The sequence below is a fragment of the Ochotona curzoniae genome, unplaced genomic scaffold (assembly GCF_017591425.1).
Source record: "Ochotona curzoniae isolate NIBS_2020 unplaced genomic scaffold, NIBS_Ocur_1.0 patch339, whole genome shotgun sequence".
In the NCBI taxonomy this organism is placed as follows: domain Eukaryota; kingdom Metazoa; phylum Chordata; class Mammalia; order Lagomorpha; family Ochotonidae; genus Ochotona; species Ochotona curzoniae.
In genome coordinates, this window is record NW_024466905.1 from 70001 (window position 1) to 92164 (window position 22164).

Sequence of the window (22164 nt, forward strand, 5' to 3'; positions counted from 1 at the left end):
CTTGTGCCATACAAGCCCTATAGGATTATTTTGTCTGATTCTTAATAGCAGGAGTGGTAAAACTATTTGGATTTTTTGTTTATAACAATTCTGGCAAATGTTGGTTTGCTACGTGGAATACTTATAAAAATGCTGGTATTTTAAATGATAGAGCTTTTCTACCTAAAGGTTTGTGAAAGTTGCCCTATAAGTTTTGATTTTGCTGTCTAGTTCTCTTTTTATACAGTGATTTGGAGAGAAAGAAAAATTCTGTTTTTCCAAAATGACTTGTCATGTTTAAAGATTGTGTATTATACAGATGTCCTCTACCCTTTGTTTAACCGTCCGTGGTGTACGTTCATATTTACAATCTTCTCAACTTTGTTAGAGATTGGCTGTAGGAGAACTAACTGAGAATGGCTTAACATTGGAAGAATGGTTACCTTCAACATGGATTACAGATACTCTTCCCCGAAGATGTCCATTTGTGCCACAAATGGGTGATGAGGTACTCTTAAACTTTCAAATCACTGGTTTTTGTTTCCAATTAGTATATTGAACATTATTATATATCTTGAAACAGAACTAAAAAAAAAAAGCAGTTTCAAACAAGTAGTAGATGTGGCTCTGGAAATAGTGCATTTGGGAAAGATGTAATGATAATTTTTGAGAGTATTCTGAATATTGCAGAGAGATAAATCTGTACATCATAAAAGAAATTTTGTTGATACTACAAACTGGTTTATATATTTTAATAGTTTTAGCCTTTCTGAAACAAAATCAATAATTTGGTTCAGAATTTAAATGTATAACATGTTAAAGAAGAATCAGAACTTTAAAAAGCTCTAATCTTAGGATATTTGGTTTTATTTTGCTTTGAAGAAAATTAGATTGACATAAGTTTTTTTATTATTTTTTAAAGATTTATTTTTATTATTTTTTTATTGGAAAGGCGGATATACAGAGAGGAGAGACAGAGAGGAAGATCTTCCGTCCGATGATTCACTCCCCAAGTGAGCGCAAGGGCCAGTGCTATGCCGATCTGAAGCCAGGAGACTCCTCTGGGTCTCCCACACGGGTGCAGGGTCCCAAAGCCTTGGGCCGTCCTCGACTGCTTTCCCGGGCCACAGGCAGGGAGCTGGAAGGGAAGTGGGGCTGCTGGGATAGAACCGGCGCCCATATGGGATCCCGGGCGTGCAAGGCGAGGACCTTAACCACTGCGCCACCGTGCCGGGCCCAAGAACAGTGAATCTAAAACATAACACATCTTAAGTTTTTTTTTTTTTTTTTTTTTTTAAGATAGATTTTACAGAAAGAAGAAGCAAATAGAAAGGTCTTCCATTCTCTGGTTTACTTACCACATGGCCACAATGGCCAGAGCTGAGCTGATCTGAAACTGGGATCAGGAGCTTCATCCATGTCTTGTGCATAGGCACAACATCGAAGGCTCAGGCCATCTTCCACTGCTTTCCCAAGCAGAGAGCAGGATTGAAGTGAAGCAGCCAAGATAAAAACCGGTGCCTCAAGTGGAGGCTTAGCTTGCTGTGCCACTGGCCCCACTTGGCTTAACTTCTACCTGAATAACCAAAGTGACACTGTATAGATACTATACACTAGACATTTGGACAAGTTAAGGAATAGAGTCAGAAAAAACTCAATTTTCAAATTTCTTTGAGCTCAAAACGACATTATGTTTTTCTCTAATTTTAGCTGATACTTTACTTGCATTTGTGGTTGAAAGAATCATATCTGAGTTTTCAGATGATCACTTTATTTACATTTTAGGTTTATTATTTCCGGCAAGGACATGAGGCATATGTTGAAATGGCCCGGAAAAATAAAATTTATAGTATCAATCCCAAAAAACAACCATGGCATAAAATGGAACTACGGGTATGGCATTTATTTTTCTCTTTGGTGGCCCAAAAGGGAGTATAATTTATGGAGAAAATGTATTTTAAGTGTTATTATTTATTCTGTTAGAAACAGCTTATTATGAAGATATCTTGTTTAATTGAAGCAGTCCTAAAGAGTAGAAAGTATTTAATTTCTAAAGACACACATGATTGAATTTATATTCTACAGTATAGATTTAATACATAGTTTTATTATACTGATAATACTGTCACAGATAAATTTCATGAGTACATCTAGAGTTCTCAGCATTAGTTAAAATTATCAGTCTTAATGACTATATCTGAAAACTGATTTCTGTAGTGTTTCCTCCATTTTTGTACGTGACTCAATGCATTTTTATAGAATAACACAAAATAATCCCCAGATTGAAATTAAAGTCATGAATTGTTGCTTGTCTATATCTAGCAATATATTTTGTATCAAAATCATTTTCTGATTTTTTTCTTAGGAACAAGAACTGATGAAAATAGTTGGCATAAAATATGAAGTAGGATTACCTACCCTTTGCTGCCTTAAACTTGCTTTTCTAGATCCTGATACTGGTAAACTGACTGGCGGATCATTTACCATGAAGTAAGAACTGTTTAAATAGGCAGTTGATTCCTAGAATTGTATATTGTTCTGTGAAATACAGACAAGTTTAAATATCTTTTAGATGTTTTTAGGTATGTGACTTAATAGTTTATTTCTGCTTGTAATTAGATACCATGATATGCCTGATGTTATAGATTTCTTGGTCTTGAGACAACAATTTGATGATGCAAAATATAGACGATGGAATATAGGTGAGTATTGTATTTAAGATTGGTATGTGTTTCCTACATCTTTTTTCTAGTAAATGATCATAATTTAGAACAAGGTAATCAGATAAATCTTTTTGTCCTAGGAATATAATATGAATGTAATAAGCTATATATCAGATATTTTTAAGTGTCGTTCAGGAATGAAAATAGAGGTTAATAGGAGAATCCCAGACATTTTTCTTTGCTAGTTCCTGAATTCTTATGTTTTACATGTTTAATTACGTTTTTATCCAAAAAACTAATCACAAAAATCAAGTGTGAAGCCAAAAGAAGCCTTAAGAAAATGTGTTAAAATTTAGACTGAAAATAAAGCTGAACTGACTCTTTAGGGGATTGATTATCTGTATTATAATCTTTGAAATTAGCATTACAAATCTCAAAGAAATTTTAAACTTAATAAATGTTTTCAAATACATAAGATAAATTTATTTGATTATAAATAGATATATTCAAATAGAACTATTGTTTATTATCTTGGAATTTGTTAGATGTACATGTTGCAGTTCTGGTGCCATTAGAAAATATTGGCAGTTTAAAGGAAGGAAAAAAATGTAAAAATCAATCAGGAGAAAATACCAGAAAGTGAATCACCAAGAGGAAATTCTTAGGTACCAACAGGAGATTCATTATAGTAGCTACTTTTCAAGTCTTAAAAATAAGCAATACAGAATATGTTGTTCTCTTTAAAAGTCTTTAGGGAAAACAAAAAAAAAAAAGAAACTTGAAAATTCCAGATTTGACTTTGGAAATTAAATTGAAGAGTTTGCTTTTTATTAGTGGAGTTTGTTGATAATGTGGAATATTATAAATTCATAGATTGTGGCACATATAGAAGCAAAATTATACAAATAAAGTCTATGCTGTCATTTAAAGTTACATTAGTAGTAATATTTACTTTAATCTGTCCTTTGAAATGTTTTTATTTTATTCTAAGGGCTGGACCATAGTTTTCGTTTAAATTTATTGCTGTTGTGCACATATTGTTGGTTGGGTACACATGACCCAGTTCTTCCTTAATGTATACCATCAATTTTTAAAGCCATTAGAAATAGATTTCTGATACTCTTCCTCATGTTTGCTGTAAAGTTAAGATGGGATCAAGAATGTTGTTTCTTATATAATAGCTTTTCACTAAGTATAGTGTCGCCAGTTTGCATCTGAGGAGCAATTAAAGTTTCAATGTCTAGTAACAGTTCATTTGTTTCATTTTTTTTTTTAAAGATTTATTTTTATTATTTTTTTTTTATTGGAAAGGCGGATGTACAGAGAGGAGAGACAGAGAGGAAGATCTTCCGTCCGATGATTCACTCCCCAAGTGAGCGCAACGGGTTGATACTATGCCGATCTGGAGCCAGGAGCCTCTTCCGGGTCTCCTGTGCGGGTGCAGGGTCCCAAAGCCTTGGGTCGTCCTCGACTGCTTTCCCGGGCCACAGGCAGGGAGCTGGAAGGGAAGCGGGGCTGCCGGGATTAGAACCAGCGCCCATATGGGAACCAGTTTTCTTATTTTTACCATTTTCAATTTTTCTAGATTTTGAGTCATGTCTTCATAAACTCAAATTCTTTCTGTAAGAAAAATTAAGTCAGAGTTTAGAAAAAAAAAATGATCCAGGTTTAATGGCATGTATTGTTTTTCCATGACTATGTTAAAAAATGTGAAGAGTGCTTTAGTAAAAGATCTACTCAGTAGCCACCATGACATAGGTGTTACCATTTCTACTTAATATTATTACTGCTTTTTGATGAAAACGATGAAATTCAAAACTCCTGGAGTATTCAAAATCACAGAGACATATTATTTGAACTCAAATTTTTCAAACACTAACCTATGGTAGCCAGAAGAAAATTTGCAACTACTGTGATACAAGAAAGGGTAAAGAATTATACAAAAATATATAAATAAATAAAAAGAAGAAAAGGAGAATGGCTACAAAGATTTCTTATGACAGATTTGTAGTTTATTTGTATCTTTGGAAGAAGCAGTTTAAATAATACAACAACAGCTGAATGGAGTTGGATAAGCAAACAGACACAAAGAAGAGCTCTCTTACAAAGATAAATTGCTTTTGTTTGTTTTTAAACAGACAAGAGTAATGGAAGTATATATTATAACATAGGATGATTGAGATAAAAGAAGGCAAGTTGAGATTTTTGAAATTGTTTTTGGTGTGCTTATGCTGGTATCTTGATTGTTAACTGGGGAAACTTGCCTGCACATTTAAGAAATTAATGAGGGCCCAGCTCAGTAGCGTAGTGGCTAAAGTCCTCACCTTGCACACACCAGGATCCCAATATGGGTGCAGATTCTAATTCCAGCAACCCCACTTCCCATCCAGCTCCCCCCTTGTGGCTGAGGAAAGCAATCAAGTACGGCCCAAAGCTTTGGGACCCTGTACCCACATGGCAGATGCAGGGAAGGTTCCGGGCTCCTGGCTTTGGATCAGCTCAGTTCCAGCCATTGCGGCCACTTAGGGAGTGAATCAGTGGGTGGAAGATCTTTCTCTGTCTTTCCTCCTCTCTGTATATCTGACTTTCCATTAAAAATAAATAAATCTTAAAAATCAATAAAATATATAAAATCTTAAAATGAATAAAATATAACATGAAGAAAAGAAATTAATGAGCAGAAATTATTTAAACCATATAAGTAAAAAGTTTAGACACAGACCTAATGATGAATTTAGAATCAACTTTTTTAGGTAAAATTCTTAAGACAAAAGTAATGTGTAAGAAATGGAATTGGAAACTAACTCACACTTCAATTATGCATATTAAATGCTTTTTCCCCTTCAACAGTGCTGGTTTTGTTTGTGTTTAAAGTGGGTAGGTCACTTTGTATTGTGAAATATAGGCAGCTTAAGCGTCTTTAAGATATACTTTGGGGAAAAACAGTAACAATTAGAGCAGCATGTTGGAAAGTAATGACATAATTTCTGTTCTTTTCCAGGTGACCGTTTCAGGTCAGTAATAGATGATGCCTGGTGGTTTGGAACAATTGAAAGCCAGGAACCTCTTCAACCTGAGTATCCAGATAGTTTATTTCAGTGTTACAATGTTTGGTAAGGAAATACTTGTATTCTAGTTAAATCCAACATGCTTTGAATCTTTCTTCACCAATTAATGAGAGGGATAAAGATGCTTGTTTTAAACACTGAAATTATTTTAATACAACTTTATAGTAATTACTTTCAAGACTTAACATAAGAATGTTCCTTCCCTTAAAGCTGGGACAATGGAGATACAGAAAAGATGAGTCCTTGGGATATGGAGTTGATACCAAATAATGGTAAGTGCGTGTTAGATTTTTTTGTTAGATTTTGTAGCTAATCTGATTTTTTGCATGAGAAGTCTGATTTCCTAATTTGCTGCTGCAAAGGGTTTTTTGTGGGTCAGTTTGAAAATATTCGGAAATATTAATTGAATACCTACGATTGACTCCACAGATTTTGAAAGTTCTACAGTGAACAAAATAAGCCTAATCCTTGCCTGCTTGGAATTTATAGCCTAAAATGGAAGATGTAACAGCAGACTGCGGAAGTGTTTTGTTCATTATTATTCATTCCCAAAATGTGAGCACGTAGGGAGTTAAGACATTTGTGTAATTTCAAGAGAGTGGTTAGACATTAGAGGGTAATATAATGGAAAGGAAAGATCAGGCTTTTGAGTTACATTGACAAAGATCCATATTTTGCATGCTTTTGACAAGTTCCATGAAGTCTCAGACCCCCAGAAACTTATAATTCAGCCATTAAGGATTGAAATAATATTTTGTATGTAAGATGCTTATTATGAAGCATAATGCATACATGATACCAATGAAATGATGCCTGCAATTAATAAGAATAGCCATCATCTTGCGTGTGACCTGACAGTTTGTGGGTTAGTGCTAGACATGACTTTAACATCATTCTTATATTTATATAGGCAGCTGAAGTCTTAAGATTACATATTATGATCCATTACCAATTCCATTTCAATTTTTAAAAAACTAAACATATACTGAATATACCTTAAAAAGATTCATTTCAGACTCCTAATCATAATTTATAGAGTATACAGTTGGGAGAACTTTTTTCGTTTTTTTCTTTTGTTAACTCACAGACCCAAACAACATACTGCTTTTGCCATCAAATAAAGGTCTTTAGGGGTGAGTGTATAGCTTAGTGTTTAAATCCCTGCTTCCCGTATCACTCTACCTGTGTCCTTTCCCTCACTCTGGCTCCTGATTAATATAGATTCTGGGAACTGTCAGCCATGGCTCAAGTCACTGGGTTCCTGTTTGCATGTGGGATACCTGCTTTGAGCCCCCAGCCCCTGACTTCCTGACCCTGGCTGTTAAAGGCATTTTGGGGGTGAACTAGCAGATGAAGTGTTCTATCTCTGTGTTTTCAAATAGATTGTGAAAAAAATAGAGAGCTTTTAAAAACATTTAGTTTGTAACATAGTAGAAATAGTAACTTATAATACCATTACTCTAGTTAATCCTTAGAATGTCCAAGGAAAGATAACTATTAGAAAATAACCCCAACCTGGCTAAGAAATGAGAAAATGATCATGCTGATAATCTTTCAGAGCTTTAGTTTTTTGCAAAACTTACCACTTTGAAGATCCAATACTGAATATATTTTTCATGTCACTGATAATTTAGAGCTTTTTAAAAATATGAAATAAGGGTCATACTAACCCATACTAGACTGTCAGGGTTCAAGCTCTGTTCCCAATTCCAAGTTCCTGCCATGTTATCCTCGGAAGCAGCTGGTGATAACTCAAGTATTCGGGACCCTGCCAGCTGCAAGGGAGATCCAGATTGAGTTCCCGTGGCTTTTCACTTTGGCTTGGCCTACCTAGCCCTGTTGCTCTGAGTGTTTGGGAATTGGACCAGCATGTGGGAAAATCTTCTTTTCTCTTAGTCTTTTGCTAAATATCTATCTGCCTTTGGGAAAAAGGTTTATTTTTACCTGGTACAAAATTTTTTTTAAATCTATGCAGTTATTTCATATTACACATTTTCTACAAACCTTTCAACAGTCCTTCATATGTATGTTTTATAAAGTAAAAAAGTTTTATACCCAGTAGAACTTCTGATTCAATTTGCCATGAATTTTTGAAGTATCTTTCATATGTATGTGTGTAAGGGCTTTTGTTGTTGTTGTTGTTGTTGTTGTTGTTTTTGTTGTCTTGTTTTCTGCATGTACCTCCATATCCATAAATTTCAGTTACAGTCTGCAAGAAGAAAGAATTCTGATTGCATACAAATGGCAGCATGTTGTCCAGTGTTTTTCTGATGAAATCTAGTCTAAAGGAATAAGTATCTGGCACATTTGCAGATTTTGTGCTGCCACCATCCTGTAAGGGTCCCTTAACTAAAATGTTAAAAGGTTCAGTAAGCAGGAAAATGTACCTTCATCACTTAAGTGCTAGTATGTATTGTTCTGTCTTGTCTTACATTTTAAAAATCTGAGATTTCAATTAAAATATTCCTGTAAAATGCCTTCTTTAGTTCAATTTCACCTTGTGTTTTATCAAAATAAAGATGCAATTAAATTTTAAGGTGATTCAAGAAACTTAGAAGTATGCTTCATTTTGTAGAGTTGAATTCTGCTTCACCTATGAGCAAATAGTTTTCAGGATATATACATTATTGTGAGTGATTATTTGTAAGCCTAGCACCATTTTAAACATTTTATTGACCCTTGAAGCAGCCCATCCTTTATGGAAAAAAAAACATGTTTACCAAATTTTTATAAGATTAAGATAGTAATCACTTTTATTTTCTAAAGGTAACCTAAATATTAATAACCCACATATTTTTTCACTGATCTGCTTTTTCTGTCTCTGCATTTCAGCTGTATTTCCTGAAGAACTAGGTACCAGTGTTCCTTTAACTGATGTTGAGTGCAGATCATTAATCTATAAACCCCTTGATGGAGAATGGGGTACCAATCCCAGGGATGAAGAATGTGAAAGGATTGTGGCAGGAATAAACCAATTGATGACACTAGGTAAATATTGATAATAACATCAGTATAGGAAAAGCTTGTAAAAAGCAGCATTGAAGCAATTTTTTCACATCATAAATTTTTCAACATTTTTCATTGGAATATTTGTGAATAAGATTTTTCATAAGACTTAAGTATCTAGAACTGTTGCTATGGTGTTATTCCAGCTGAATTTCATTAGGGCCTTTTAGCTGTTTAATGTTTAGTTTTTTATGTCTAAAGACCCAAGTCCTTCATAGTCCATTTTGAAAGTCTTTGATGTTCAAGCTGCCATTGACATGAGTTAGAGAAGAGTTGAAAACTGCGTTTTACTTGTTTGAGTTGCTGTGCCAACTTTCGAGGGTAGAACAGGATGTGTAAGCTAGTAGGTTATCTGAACTCTTACCTAATGATATGTCTACTCCAATGGGTTTATAGCAATTCACTGTGTCTGCGAAACCAGCCTCCAGGAGTCTGGGAAGAAATTGATATGAGTAAAAAGAACTGCAAACTCAGATTTAAAGATATTCAAATTATAAGCCTTTTATAAAATGGCAGCATTTCATAAAAAAATAGCCATGTAAATATTGCTTTAAATAAATGTGTGGAATTATTAAAATCAAATAACTATATGTAAATGAGCACACAAAAAATAGTAATCTTAACTGTTCTGGCTTTTTAAAGCTCTGCCAGTTTTCTGTGTGCAATTAAGTATGTAATACTGACTGAAATGCTTCTGGATCTGTTTTCTATTTGTTTTCCTAATATTTTCACAGAATAATGTTACAAAGCTTAGAAAATTTGATTAGTTTGATGAAATTGGTAGTTGCAGTTGAATACATTATATTCCAATGTAAATGATAAAATGACTTTGTCAAAAACATGATCATATGTATATTAAGGGATGGCTAGCTATCAATTATAGAAATATTTATGTATGTTCTTAATAGGTCATTATTATATAGCATTTGTCATTTTGTACTAATGGGTCTATGAATAAAAATGTCCCTAGAATTTTACAATGCTAATGTAGATGCAATCAAATTGAAGCTTACTCTGTCAGCTAAACAATAGTGGAAGACTACTGGTTATCTGAATTAGGACTTTAGTCCTAATTCAGGCAGAATTCTTTAGTAACTTTAAGCAAATATACATTTTAAAACTTATTTATTTATTTTAGATATTGCTTCAGCATTTGTGGCCCCTGTGGATCTGCAAGCCTATCCCATGTATTGCACTGTAGTGGCATATCCAACGGATCTAAGTACAATTAAACAAAGACTGGAAAACAGGTTTTACAGGTTAGAACCATTTGATGTAGCTACTACCACAGTAAAGCTATGATGATCCTTTCACCCATTTATTGATCTATAGCAGTGTTTCAACTTCAGAGATTTACTAATACAACCATGAATCATGTGGGAATTTCAGAAACTTTCGAAGCTGATCAAGTAGATTTGAAATAGTGCTTATATTCTGCATTTCTAACAAGATCCCAGTTAATGCCTCTACTGTTAATTATAGATCACATTTGGGAAATAATTCCTAGATAGTTTTTCTTTCTAGATTCTGATATGATTTGATGCTCCTTGTCTTCATATTACATTTTATAAAGGAAACCAGAATATTTAAATTCTCCAAGATAGTACTAAAGTGCTTGTTTGTTCATGTATTTTACTTACCATAAAAATTTTATTTTACTTGTATTTAATGATTAATTATGAAAAATGAAATTAGAAAAATGCAGGCAATTTTTCATAGGTGTAGCTTACTAAGAAATAGAATTGTAGTGAAAACTAGATATAATTTCAACTAATTTGCTTTTAACTAAAAGCTTAAGTAACATTACATTCATAGTTTTTGTAGATTATTATTACCTTAAATGTTTAAAAGATAATTTGAAAATTAGATTTTACATAATGAGATCATTTTTAGTTTTGATTTTTCTTCCATAATCATTACTTGAAAGCCATTACTGTTTTTCCCCCTTTACTCACTTAATACTGGTTCATAATAAAAAGTTACGACTGAGGAACAGCCAAATGGGAGAATTATTAAGGGAGTGTGGGAGAGAGGTACAGAGCTTTCATACCACGTTCCTAGTTCCTTGATGTGTTCAGCAACCTCAGCGGGAAGTTCTCTGGGTCATATTATTGAAGAATGTTTACATTTTTGTTTTAAAATTAACTTACACCTAAAATTATACACATTTATGGTATACTTTGAGATGTTGCTATATGTAATTAAACTGTGTAATGGCCAAACAGGTAAGCACCAAAGTGCTGTCTTTCAGTTTTTTAGCAAAAATACATCACATTATGAAGTATATTAACATTATCTTTAGTCACCCAGAACGCCAGAACTTCCTATTTTTACCTATCACTTTTCACCTAAAAATTAACCTTTCCCTTGCCCCCTTTCCCTAGCCTCTATTAGCAATCATTGTACTCTTGACATCTGTGAAATCAATATTTTGCATTTTACATTTAAGTGATGCTGTAGTGCTTATCTTTCTGTGTAAGGCTTACTTCAACTATCACAATAACCTCTATTTCCATTTATGTTACTGAAAATGACAACATTTTATCTTGTTAAAGACCGAATAGTATTCTGCTGTATATATGTGCCAGAATAGTGTGAATTCACTTATCAGTCGATGGACTTGTGGGTTATTTTCACTTCCTGTTCTGAATAGTGTGCAGTTTTCTCTCCACCACTGTGATTTTCTTTCCTTTGGATGGATACTCACTGTTGCTGGGTCTTAGAATAGTTCTTCTTATGGTTATTTGAGGTACTTCCCTGTTGATTGTCACAATAACTATATTAATTTTTATTCTCCAATAATGTGCAGATTCCATTTTCTGCATATACTTGCCAGCATTTATCATTTTGTCTTTTTGATAAGTCAGTCTCTTTGGATTAAGGTGACACCTCGTTTTGATTTTAATTTGTATTTCCTTCATCAATAGTGTTGTATTGCATTTTTTTTTTCATGTACCTGTTGATACAAGTACACAAATGCATATGTTCTTTTAAAAAAAACATTTGCTTAACTCTACTGCCCATTTTTAAAATCTGTATTTTGTATTTTGGCTATTGAGTTCTTTACTTGCTTTGATTAATAACCTTTTTTCAGATACATAGTTATTCCAGGCTGTCTCCTGGAATAAGGCTGTCTCCCATTCTGTTGGTTATGAAGAAGCTCTTCAATTTCCTATGCTCTTGACATCTGATTCATTCCAGTGTTCTGAAACACATGTCATTTTCTTTAAGTCTGTTTCATGTCCTACAGTTGGGCCGTTACTCATTTTGATTTAATTTTATTTTGTATGTGGTAAGATGCAGTATGTTTAGTTTTATTCTTCTGCATGTGAGTGTCTTAACCTCTCCAGCACCACTTATTTCAAAAACTGTCCTTTTTTCAGTGTATGTTCTTACTGTATTGTCAAAGAGCATTTGAAGGTTTAATTCTAGGGTCTGTATTCTGTTCCATTGACTTATGGATCTGTTTTTGTGCCAGCACCATCCTGTTTTAAGTACTGTAGCTTTGTAATACATTTTAAATTCTGCTAGTATAATGGCTCTGGCTTTGTTACTGTTGCCTAGAATTTCTTTGGCTATTGTGAATCATTTATCGTAACACATAGATTTTTTTTTTTTAATATTTATTTATTTATTGGAAAGTCAAATATACAGAGAAGAGGAGAGACAGAAAGGAAGATCTTCCATCTGATGATTCATTCCCCAAGTGAGCGCTATGCCGATCCAATGCCAGGAGCCAGGAACAACTTCCGGGTCTCCCACGTGGGTGCAGGGTCCCAGGGCTTTGGGCCATTCTTGACTGCCTTCCCAGGCCACAAGCACGGAGCTGGATGGGAAGTGGAGCTTCCGGGATTAGAACCAGCACCCATATGGGATCCCGGGGCCTTCAAGGCGAGGACTTTAGCTACTTACTAGGCCACGCCGCATGGCCTGACACATAGATTTTAGATGTGTCTTCTTTAGTTTTGTGAACAAGTCACATTTTTTTTAATTTAATTGAGAGACAGACAGACATGTGACAGAGAAAGCCCATTTGTTATTTCAGTTAATTCAAATACTTGTGATGGCTGGTTCTGAGCCAGTCCAAAGTCAGGAGGAGGATCCAAGAAAGCAAACCAAGTTTCCCACTTTGAGTGTGGCCCCTATTCTGAGCTGTCACATGGTGTCTCCTTAGGGTACACTTCAAGAAGAGAATAAAATTAGGAGCAGAGACAGATTTAAGCACATGCACTGTCATATGGTATGCCATCTGACAGCCATTAGGCCTATCATTGTCTCTGTCATTGGTATGTTGATGGGGATTACAATAAATCTGCAGATCACTTTAGGTCGTTTGTTCAGGCATTCTAATGATGTTGACTCTACCAGTACATAAACACAAGCTGTCTTTACATTTTCTGTCCTTTTTGGTTTCTTTCATCATTCTATGATAATATTCATTGTAGATTTATGTTACTTAGTTGGTTAGATTAAAGCACAGCTGTTGAGTGGGTTAGGTTTCTTGATTTCTGTATGAAATGATGCATTTGAATGCATAGCAGTATTTCTGAGTTCTACACATTGACTGCATCCTGTAGTTTGGCTGATTCATTTGCTTTTTAATTTTTTTTCAACTTTTGAGTTTCCTGTATGTAAAAATGCCACCTACAAGCAGTGACAGTTTGAGTTTCTTCATTTCAATGTACACTTTATTCCTTTGTCTTGTCTAACTGTTCTGGCTAGAACGTCAGTACTATGTTGAATAAAAGCAGTAGAAGTGGATGTCCTTACCTTGTTCCAAATTCTAGACAAAAAGGTTTCAACTTTTTTCCATTTAGTTTCAACCTGTTGGATTGTTACAGATGTTCTTTATTATATTGGAGAACATATCTAATTTATTGAGAGTTTCAATCATAAAGGAATTGCTGGATTTTGTCACATGCTTTTTGTGTTCCTCTGGAGATGACTATATAATTTTGTCTGTCATTCTGGTGTATCATGTTTGTTTGCATATATTGAACTATCCTTGTATCCCTGAGTTGAATTTCACAGGATCATGATTAGTGACATTTGCACTTCTTTGAGAATTTTGGCATTGGTGTAAAACTGTTCTTGTAAAATGAGTTTGAATGAATTCTCTTTCCAATTTTGCAAGCAGTTTCAAGGAAAATAGACATTAATTCTTCAAATATTTGACAGAATTCAGTAGTAAAGTTATCGGGCCTGGAAATTTTCTTTGGTTTCATTGACTTAATCTTGCTGCTTATCGTTGGTCTGTTTAGAAATTGTGTTTCTCCATGATTTGATCTTGGTAAGACATGTGTCTTCAGACTATATCTATTTCTTCTTCTACGTTATCAAGTTGGATCAAATTATTCATAATCCTCTCTGACAACCCTTTTTCTTTCTATTGATAGTCATAATATCTTTCTTGCAGATTTTCTGTGTTTGAATCTTCTGTTTTTAATATATGTAAGTTTGTCAATTTTGTTTATTTTCAGCTTTTTCTCCCTTTTTTGTATGGCTTTTTAGTCTTCCTGTCATGTGTATACTGAGTTTTATTATTTCTTTCCATTTATTAGTTTGTGCTTAGTGTTCAAGATCCTTCTGCCTTTTTGATGTAAACACTGATTCCCAAAAACTTCTCTCTCAGTATTACTATAGATTCTATATATTTACATCTTCTTTTGCATTCATTAGTTAGTTCGCTATTCCTTGATCTTTTAAGGAGTTGTTTTTATCCATGTATTTATGTAATTTCTAAAATTTTTCTTGTTACTGATTTTGCTGTTTTTTTTCATTGTGGTCAGAAGAGCTAAATAATATTACTTTTTTTTCTGAAATTTGTTGACACATTGTTGTTGACCATATATGTTTTATTCTTGAGAATAACCATGTGTTGGGAGGAATGTTCAGTCTATATATTGGGTGGAATGTGCTATAGGTGTCTATTAGATCCAGTTGAACTAGGGAATATTTTAACAACTTTTTCTATCTAGATGCTCTACCCATTTCAGAAACTGGAATGTAAGATGCTTTTATTGTTATATTGAAATCTGTCTGTTCCTTTGGATCTATTAACATTTGCTTTGTATATTTTGGAGTATCAGTATTGATGCACATTTGTTTCTAATAGTTATTTCCTCTTCCTGAAATGAACTCCATAATTATGTAGTAGCCTTCTTACCTTCCTTGTCTTTTTAAACTGCTTTTAGTGGACATCTCGTGTTGGTGTTACACCTGCTATCTTTTGTTTTACGTTGCATGAGATTTCTTATTTCATCCTGTAAATGTCAGTAGAGGTAAAGTGAATTTCTTGTGAACAATGTATGTTTGTGTCTTCTTATGGTTTTCTTTTCATAATTTATTTGAGAGACAGAGGGACAGACACAAATGATCAAAAAGAGAGACCCCAGCTAAGTGCTTTAATCTCAACTCAGTAAAAAATCCAACCACGTGAGTCCTCACTGATGCCTCTGATATGTACGTTAGGAGATGGCTAGAATCAGCAGCTAAAATGTAATCTAGAAACCCAGGTACTCTGACACAATGGGATGTAGATATCCTTTTTGATGTTGTAATTGCTAGGTTACGTGCCTGTCCTTTGTGTTTTGTTTTGTCAGTGCATTTAATAGCTCTTTTAATTGGAAATTTTAACTCATTTACATTTAAGGTAATTATCAATAGATAAGGACTTACTACTGCCCTTTTGATACTTGTTTATTTTAGTGTGATTCTTTTCTTTTTCACTTATAATTTCCTGATATTTTAGGTAAATTTCTCTATTAGAATTGTTTTGATATCTACTATTTTTGGCAAATTTGTTATGCGTTCTTGCTTTGTAGTTACGTTGAGGCTTGCAAACATCTTTTGATTATAACATGCTATTTTTAAGTGGTGACAATTTATCATTGATTATAGCAGACAGCTAAAGAAATGAAGAACACAGTAATACCAATGGATTCTACACTTGTACTCTTCCTATTTTGAATTTTTTCTATTTTATATCTTGATATTGACCTGTTTCCTAAGGTATTAATACATTTATTATTATTTTAAATTATTGAGCTTTTAGTCTTGATACCAAAGATATGACTAGTTCACATATCATGTTTACTATATTTGTAAGCATGATATGTGGATTTGTGTAGCTATTTTCACCAATTAATTTTCTCCATGCTGTTAACTTTGTTTTTGCATGCATGTTTTCTACTTTTTTCATTTGAAAAATTCCCTGTAGCATTTCTCATAAGCCAGCCATAATGATGATAAATCTCTGAACTCTTGTGTGTTTATCACTGTCTTTATGTCTCCCTCCTGTCTAAATGATTATTAGGAATACTGCCAACAGTACCAACAGTATTCTTGGTAGGCGGGTTTTAATACTGTTTAACCTCTTTTCAATCTCAAGTCCCTCTTGAACCCCAGTAATTCAGATATTTGCGCCGTAACATTTGTCCCAAATTTCCAGTAAGCTTTCTTTATTCTTGTTTCTTTTTTCCCCAAACAATATATTTTCAAATAGCCTTTGAGCTCATTGATTCTTTGTTGAGACTTTCTATCATATTTCAATTTTGCTTAGTGTAGTTTTTGATTTAAGAATTCCTGTTTTATTTTAATTTTCCCTTCTTTCTGTCACATTTCTCCTGTTAGAGAGTATTAGAATGGCATCTGTATCGTCTCAAAGTTCATTGAATTTCCTTAAAACCGCTATCTTCACTGAGCGTTTGACAGTTTGGCATTCAAGAAGGTTGAGGTTTTTGTGTGTGTGTGTTTTGTTTACTAAGTAACATCATAGTTGACTGGGAGGTTTTATATATTTTACATAAAGATTTTTTTAAATGTGTTTATTTGAAAGGCAGATTTGCTTAGAAGGAGAGAGATCTTCCAGCTGCTGGTTCAGTCCCCAAATGCTCACAATAGCTGAAACTGAAGTGGTCCAAAGCTGGGAGCCAGGAGATTGTTTGGGTCTCCCTCATGGGTACAGGGGCCCAAGGATTCAGGCTGTTTTCCACTGCTTTTCCAGTTCATGAGCAGGGAGCAGGTGAAACACGGTTCAGAACACCTGTCCCAGCTGTGCATTTTGACATACTGTATCATATCATTTGCTCATTGAAGAATTAGTTATTTTTTCCAGCCTTTGTAATCTAACTTTCTTAATGACTGTTCTTCCAGAAATTATAAGCAGTCCACTTACTTTGACCCTGTGGATGCTTCTGCTACTTCAGTACTAGCTGTTAACTGCAAATTGAATTTCTAAAAGTTTACTACCACTCACTCAGCACAATCCTTAGTTCTGATTTGCCCCTACTCCCTAGTTGGTGTGAACCAGGCTATAGTTTTATTTAACTGTCTGCAGGAGGTTGGGGAAGCATGGTGAAGATTCTCTCTTAGCCAGCCTGGTGCAGAGAGTCCAAAAATTTCAGTCAGTTGTTGTTGGGCCACAGAGTAGGTTTTTATCATAGCAGCCCTACTATTGGATTTCAAATGTAATAAATGGATTTAATTTATTCTTCTGTACTCAGTGTTTCATTAAAAGAGGAAAGGGTAGCTCTTTCCTTTCTGCTTTCTATAATGTGTTTTATTATTAAACTAAAACAAGGTACTGTTGTCTTCCACCTGACTTCTAAATCTCTTACAAATGCAGCCTGTTTCATGACTAGGTAATCAGACTGGGGCTCTGAAAGGAAATGATCAAACATTTTAGCTGCTATCTTCCCAGCAGCATTTTATATTACTGAATACTGCCTTAAGACTCTCGGGGAGACTAGTTTCTTACTAATGAAGTCTTTTTCATTGTCATTTTAACCTAGAGTTTTTATTTATTCTGTACTGATTTTTCTATATAAAAATGTGCATTTTGTCCTTTTTGTTACTTAAATCACATTTGTATATCTGGCATTGAAAAAAACTTATTTCTTATCAACTAATGTTTCTTAATAGTATTGCCACTGATAGTAGAGGCTAGAAAGTTTGTTTTTGTCAGAGGCTGTTCTGTATACTTCCCTTGTATGTGACATTAGCAGGCCCCTATTTGTTGCAACTAAAAATGTATCCTAACATTACCACTTGTCTCCTGGAGGGGCAATGCCACACTCCTGCTTGAGAACCACTGGAATAGGACTTGAATTTCTAAGAATTTTCCCTTATCTTGTTCAATATATTTACTATGGATTGTTGTTCCATTTATATTTGTCAAAAGCTGGAAATTACCTATGTTACATTCCTCCCAGGTGTCTCACCCTAGAGCATACTTCCTTTAGGTCATTTTAATTGCTAAGTTAAATGTTAGTACCAGAAGAGAACAAAAAAAAAAATGGAGAAGAAATTCTTAACTGAATTTCTACGCCTGTAAAATAAGCAGGTAGAGCTAGGACTTCAGAAATAAAACTGGGTGGTGGAGAATATGAGAGTAAGAATTGTTCTTGTACACTGGTTTAGGACTACAGCTACAGAGATAAAGTTGGAATCTCCAACAATTATTATAAATTACTGTGGCACAGTAATATGGCCTACCATGAAAATTCCTAAGGTGTAGTATATTTCAAAATTATAACTTAATAGACCTTCTTGGCATTAGCCTAGCTTTATAAGCAACCTGGGCGAAATTGTTTTTAGAACATTTTATTTATGTAAAAAAGAATCTTTAAAAGGTTTATGGAAATGCATATTACTAAAAAGCTAAAGTGTGATTTTCAAAAATTTTTACACCAAAATCAGCTTATCATTAAGCCCACATTTTCTGAAACTTTTAATAGACCCTTCATATAAATTAGAAATGGCTTGTTTTCTAACCTGATAATAGAGTTATAAACCTGAATTATAGACTTATATAATGATGCCTTCATGTACTATTTAACTACTTAGAGCTTTTTTTTCCCTCTTCCTCAGTAGAGTGACTTTCTGCAGTTTTTCCTCTGATGCTTCCTGTTAGTTCAAACTCCTGTTAAACTGTTACTTACTCTCAGCTTGTCCTCCTATTAGTACTCTTAAGCTTCATTTTATGCAATTTTCCCTAAGGTTTACTGAAGATATGTTTTTAAATAGTAGAATGAGCCTGGTTAGTCTGTTTGAAATGCACATAAGTTTCAAGTTGGACCAAATATTAGATGGTATATTTAGCTATAATCTTTGCACTTGACTTTTCCTTGAAAAATAAAGTTTCAAAACACTAGAATTTATCTTAACATTAAGAGTGAACTGTGTTGTCTGAAAATAATTGTTATTTAATCAAGTTTTTTCATAATCTAACAAAATCACAGTGTTTTTATGCTTTTATTTCTCAGAAATAGGCTGTCAGTTACCTTTTGAGTTTCATTATTTGATGGTTATAAAATTAAAATTTTTTAATTTAGAAAATATTTTCCTCTTTTTGCCCCAAAAACACAATGGGGTTTGCTCTTTTTAAAATGACATTTTTAAATATGAGTTTTGCAATTGATTTAATACTGAATTCGAAAAGGCAGAATATCTTGGTTCTAAATTGTATACAAATTTTAAATATAATGAGGTTGAGGCTTTTGTATTTTGTTTTTTTAAAGGCGGATTTCTTCCCTAATGTGGGAAGTTCGATATATAGAGCATAATACACGAACATTTAATGAACCTGGAAGCCCCATTGTGAAGTCTGCTAAATTTGTGACTGATCTTCTTCTGCATTTCATAAAGTAAGTTACTTTTTTCATGCTTGATTATATAGGTATTAATAATTTATGGTGCTATTTTAAATGTAAAATCTTTCAATGTCAAGTATTGAAATACAAAAAAATTTATATACATTTCACTTAAACATCTCTCAAAATAGGAGCATATATTATCAAAAGAAAAAGCATTTTGTTATTTTATCAGGTAATAAGGTTATGAAAGTTAGTTAAAAAAAAACATGGATCCCTTTATGAATGCAACTAGTAGTTGGATAATTACCAATAGTAACTCTTTAAAGCCAACTAATATTGTAGATGGAAGAGATTATTATCTGGAATTTCCAGTTGAGGAAAATACGGCTTTTTTTATAGGTTTACCTGTACATGATGAATGAGTGTATACCATCTGAATTAGGGCTTTTTTTTTTTTTTTAAGATTGAGTTACTTATTTGAAAGTTGGAGTTATAGAGATAGTTAACTAGGGGTTCTGCGAAGATGGGCCTTCCATCCTATGGTTCCCTTCCCAAAATGCTGCAGTTGCCAGGGCTGGGCCAGGCTAAAGCTGGAAGCCAGGATCTAAGTCTCTCAGGTGACAGGGACCTAAGCACTTGGAAACGTTCTTGCCTTTTGGGACCTGTCAGCAGGAGGCTGGAATAGAAATGAAGTATCTGGCATGTAAATAAGGAAACACATGAGATGCCACTGTTGAAGGCTGTGGCTTAACCAGCTGTACCATACCGGCCCTGAGTCCTTTTCGTCTGAACAATGTTTTGCCCTATAAAATTTGTAAACTGAAATAGAGGTTGCAAGATTATCCTTCAAAGTAAATTACCCCTTAATTATTGATCCATGAGCAGGAATGACAACTGTAGTTTAAGGCAGAAGCATGCTACCATCTGATTCATCCTTTATATTTTTTGTACCCATAGAATGATTCTTTTAATTTGAAGGCAAAAATAAAGCATACACTTTGTGCGAAAGACTGCTCTAATTTCATCTTAATGTTACTTGTATTGGATAGTTTGTTTTTTTCTTGTTAGGCGGAGATGCCTGTATTTTAAAAGTTTATTTAGTTGTCACCTTTCATTTTTGTAAAAGAGGATTAGTGAAACTTTTTGGGTTTTTTTGTTTGTTTTTCCTAAATGCCTTTTTAAAAATTGTTATTATTATTAGAAAGGCAAATATACAATACAGAGAAGAGGAGAGACAGAGAGGAATATTTTCTATCCATTGATTCATGCCCCAAGAGGCTGCAATGGCTGCAGCTGCGCCAATCTGGAGCCAGGATCCTCTTCCGAGTCTCCCATGCAGGAGGCTTCAGGCCGTCCTCAACTGCTTTCCCAGGCCATAAGCAGAGCTGGATGAGAAGTGGGGCTGCTGAGAGTAGAATCAGCTCCCATGCGAGATTCCAGTGCATGCATGACAAGGACTACAGCCTCTAGGCTACCATGCCAGGTCCTCAGGTGATTTTTGAGGACAGAATTCATAGGTCTTGACCACTAATTGTAAAGGGAACCAAAGAATGGAATAGTGAAAAACCATGATTCACTCTGTTGCAAGAATGATAGGTCAATAAAAAAGAAGGTAAGGGAGAAATAGTACAGAGTAAATCAGGTTTAAATGTGGAATTTTAGGCAATGGTTGGATGTTCAGGAGTATTAGGACAAATGATGGGGATGTAGAAGCTCTAATACAAATAAACTGTATTTTATTATGCTTATCAGACCAAAAAGTACAGCATTAAGAGAAGATGATTTAAGGACAACATTTTAGGAAAGACCTAATACTTAAGAATAAAGAGAAGGAGTTGGAAGACAGGAGGTATATTAGCTTTACTTTGAAGACTGACGAAAGAAGACTGCCCTACATAGCAATAGTTTGAATGAAACCAAGAAGTGCTCATTGGGTTTGGCTTGGTGAAATAAATAGACCAGAGTAGAGGATGTACGTAGATTTGAGCAGGAGAGACAGAGTAACATGCATGTAAGTAGTTGACAGCCTTCAGCATCAACTTTTATCTTTAAATATGACTTGAGGGCTAGATTTTTAATGGGAAAAATACTCATTCTAATATAATTAACCTATTCTTCTTGTAATTTAGGGATCAGACTTGTTATAACATGATTCCACTTTACAATTCAATGAAGAAGAAAGTTTTGTCTGACTCTGAGGTTTGTGAAATGTGTTATAATCACTGCATTTGTATTATATGCAAAAAGAAAATTGTGCATTATAGTTTTCCAGTACAAACTGTTAGAAAATTATTTTTACCCAATGTTATAATTAGCTTTTTTCTAAAAATTATATCAAAATTTTTCTTTTTATCATTATTATATTGCTAGACGAGAGATAGCATTGTAATGTGTGTTTATGGTGCCCTGTATATGCTGTGGCTTTAAAAAAATATCTAAAGAAAATAATTTAACTATAGAGTTGAGAACCTAAAAGTTTTTTATGAATCTGATCAATTCTTGCCTCAAAGGAAGAAGAGAAAGATGCTGATGTACCAGGAACTTCTACTCGAAAAAGGAAGGTAATATATTTTTTGTCTTAGCAGAAATATTTTGTTTTAGTTATTAGAAGCTGTAACTGATTATTGACTGTATTAAAGCACATTGTTTACTGCTTAAGTGCTTTTTACTAGTGCAAATGAACATTTCTATTTTAGGACCATCAGCCTAGAAGAAGATTACGTAATAGGGCTCAGTCTTATGATATTCAAGCATGGAAGAAGCAATGTCAAGAATTACTAAATCTCATATTTCAATGTGAAGATTCAGAGCCTTTCCGTCAGCCAGTAGACCTCCTTGAATATCCAGTATGTT

At 33.9% G+C, this 22164-nt stretch overlaps 1 protein-coding gene across 1 annotated transcript in view; it reads left to right on the forward strand.

Moving 5' to 3' along the window:
* The window catches only part of LOC121167143 (PH-interacting protein-like), a 92809-nt gene that overhangs the window by 53787 nt on the left and 16858 nt on the right, over positions 1 to 22164 (forward strand). The window contains exons 18-29 of the mRNA XM_040996519.1: positions 368 to 487; positions 1765 to 1872; positions 2345 to 2469; positions 2599 to 2681; positions 5644 to 5755; positions 5921 to 5982; positions 8543 to 8698; positions 9855 to 9975; positions 19237 to 19362; positions 21441 to 21510; positions 21822 to 21872; positions 22008 to 22157. Of these exons, the coding sequence (XP_040852453.1) occupies positions 368 to 487; positions 1765 to 1872; positions 2345 to 2469; positions 2599 to 2681; positions 5644 to 5755; positions 5921 to 5982; positions 8543 to 8698; positions 9855 to 9975; positions 19237 to 19362; positions 21441 to 21510; positions 21822 to 21872; positions 22008 to 22157 (1284 nt within the window). The remainder of the gene's footprint in view (positions 1 to 367; positions 488 to 1764; positions 1873 to 2344; positions 2470 to 2598; positions 2682 to 5643; positions 5756 to 5920; positions 5983 to 8542; positions 8699 to 9854; positions 9976 to 19236; positions 19363 to 21440; positions 21511 to 21821; positions 21873 to 22007; positions 22158 to 22164) is intronic.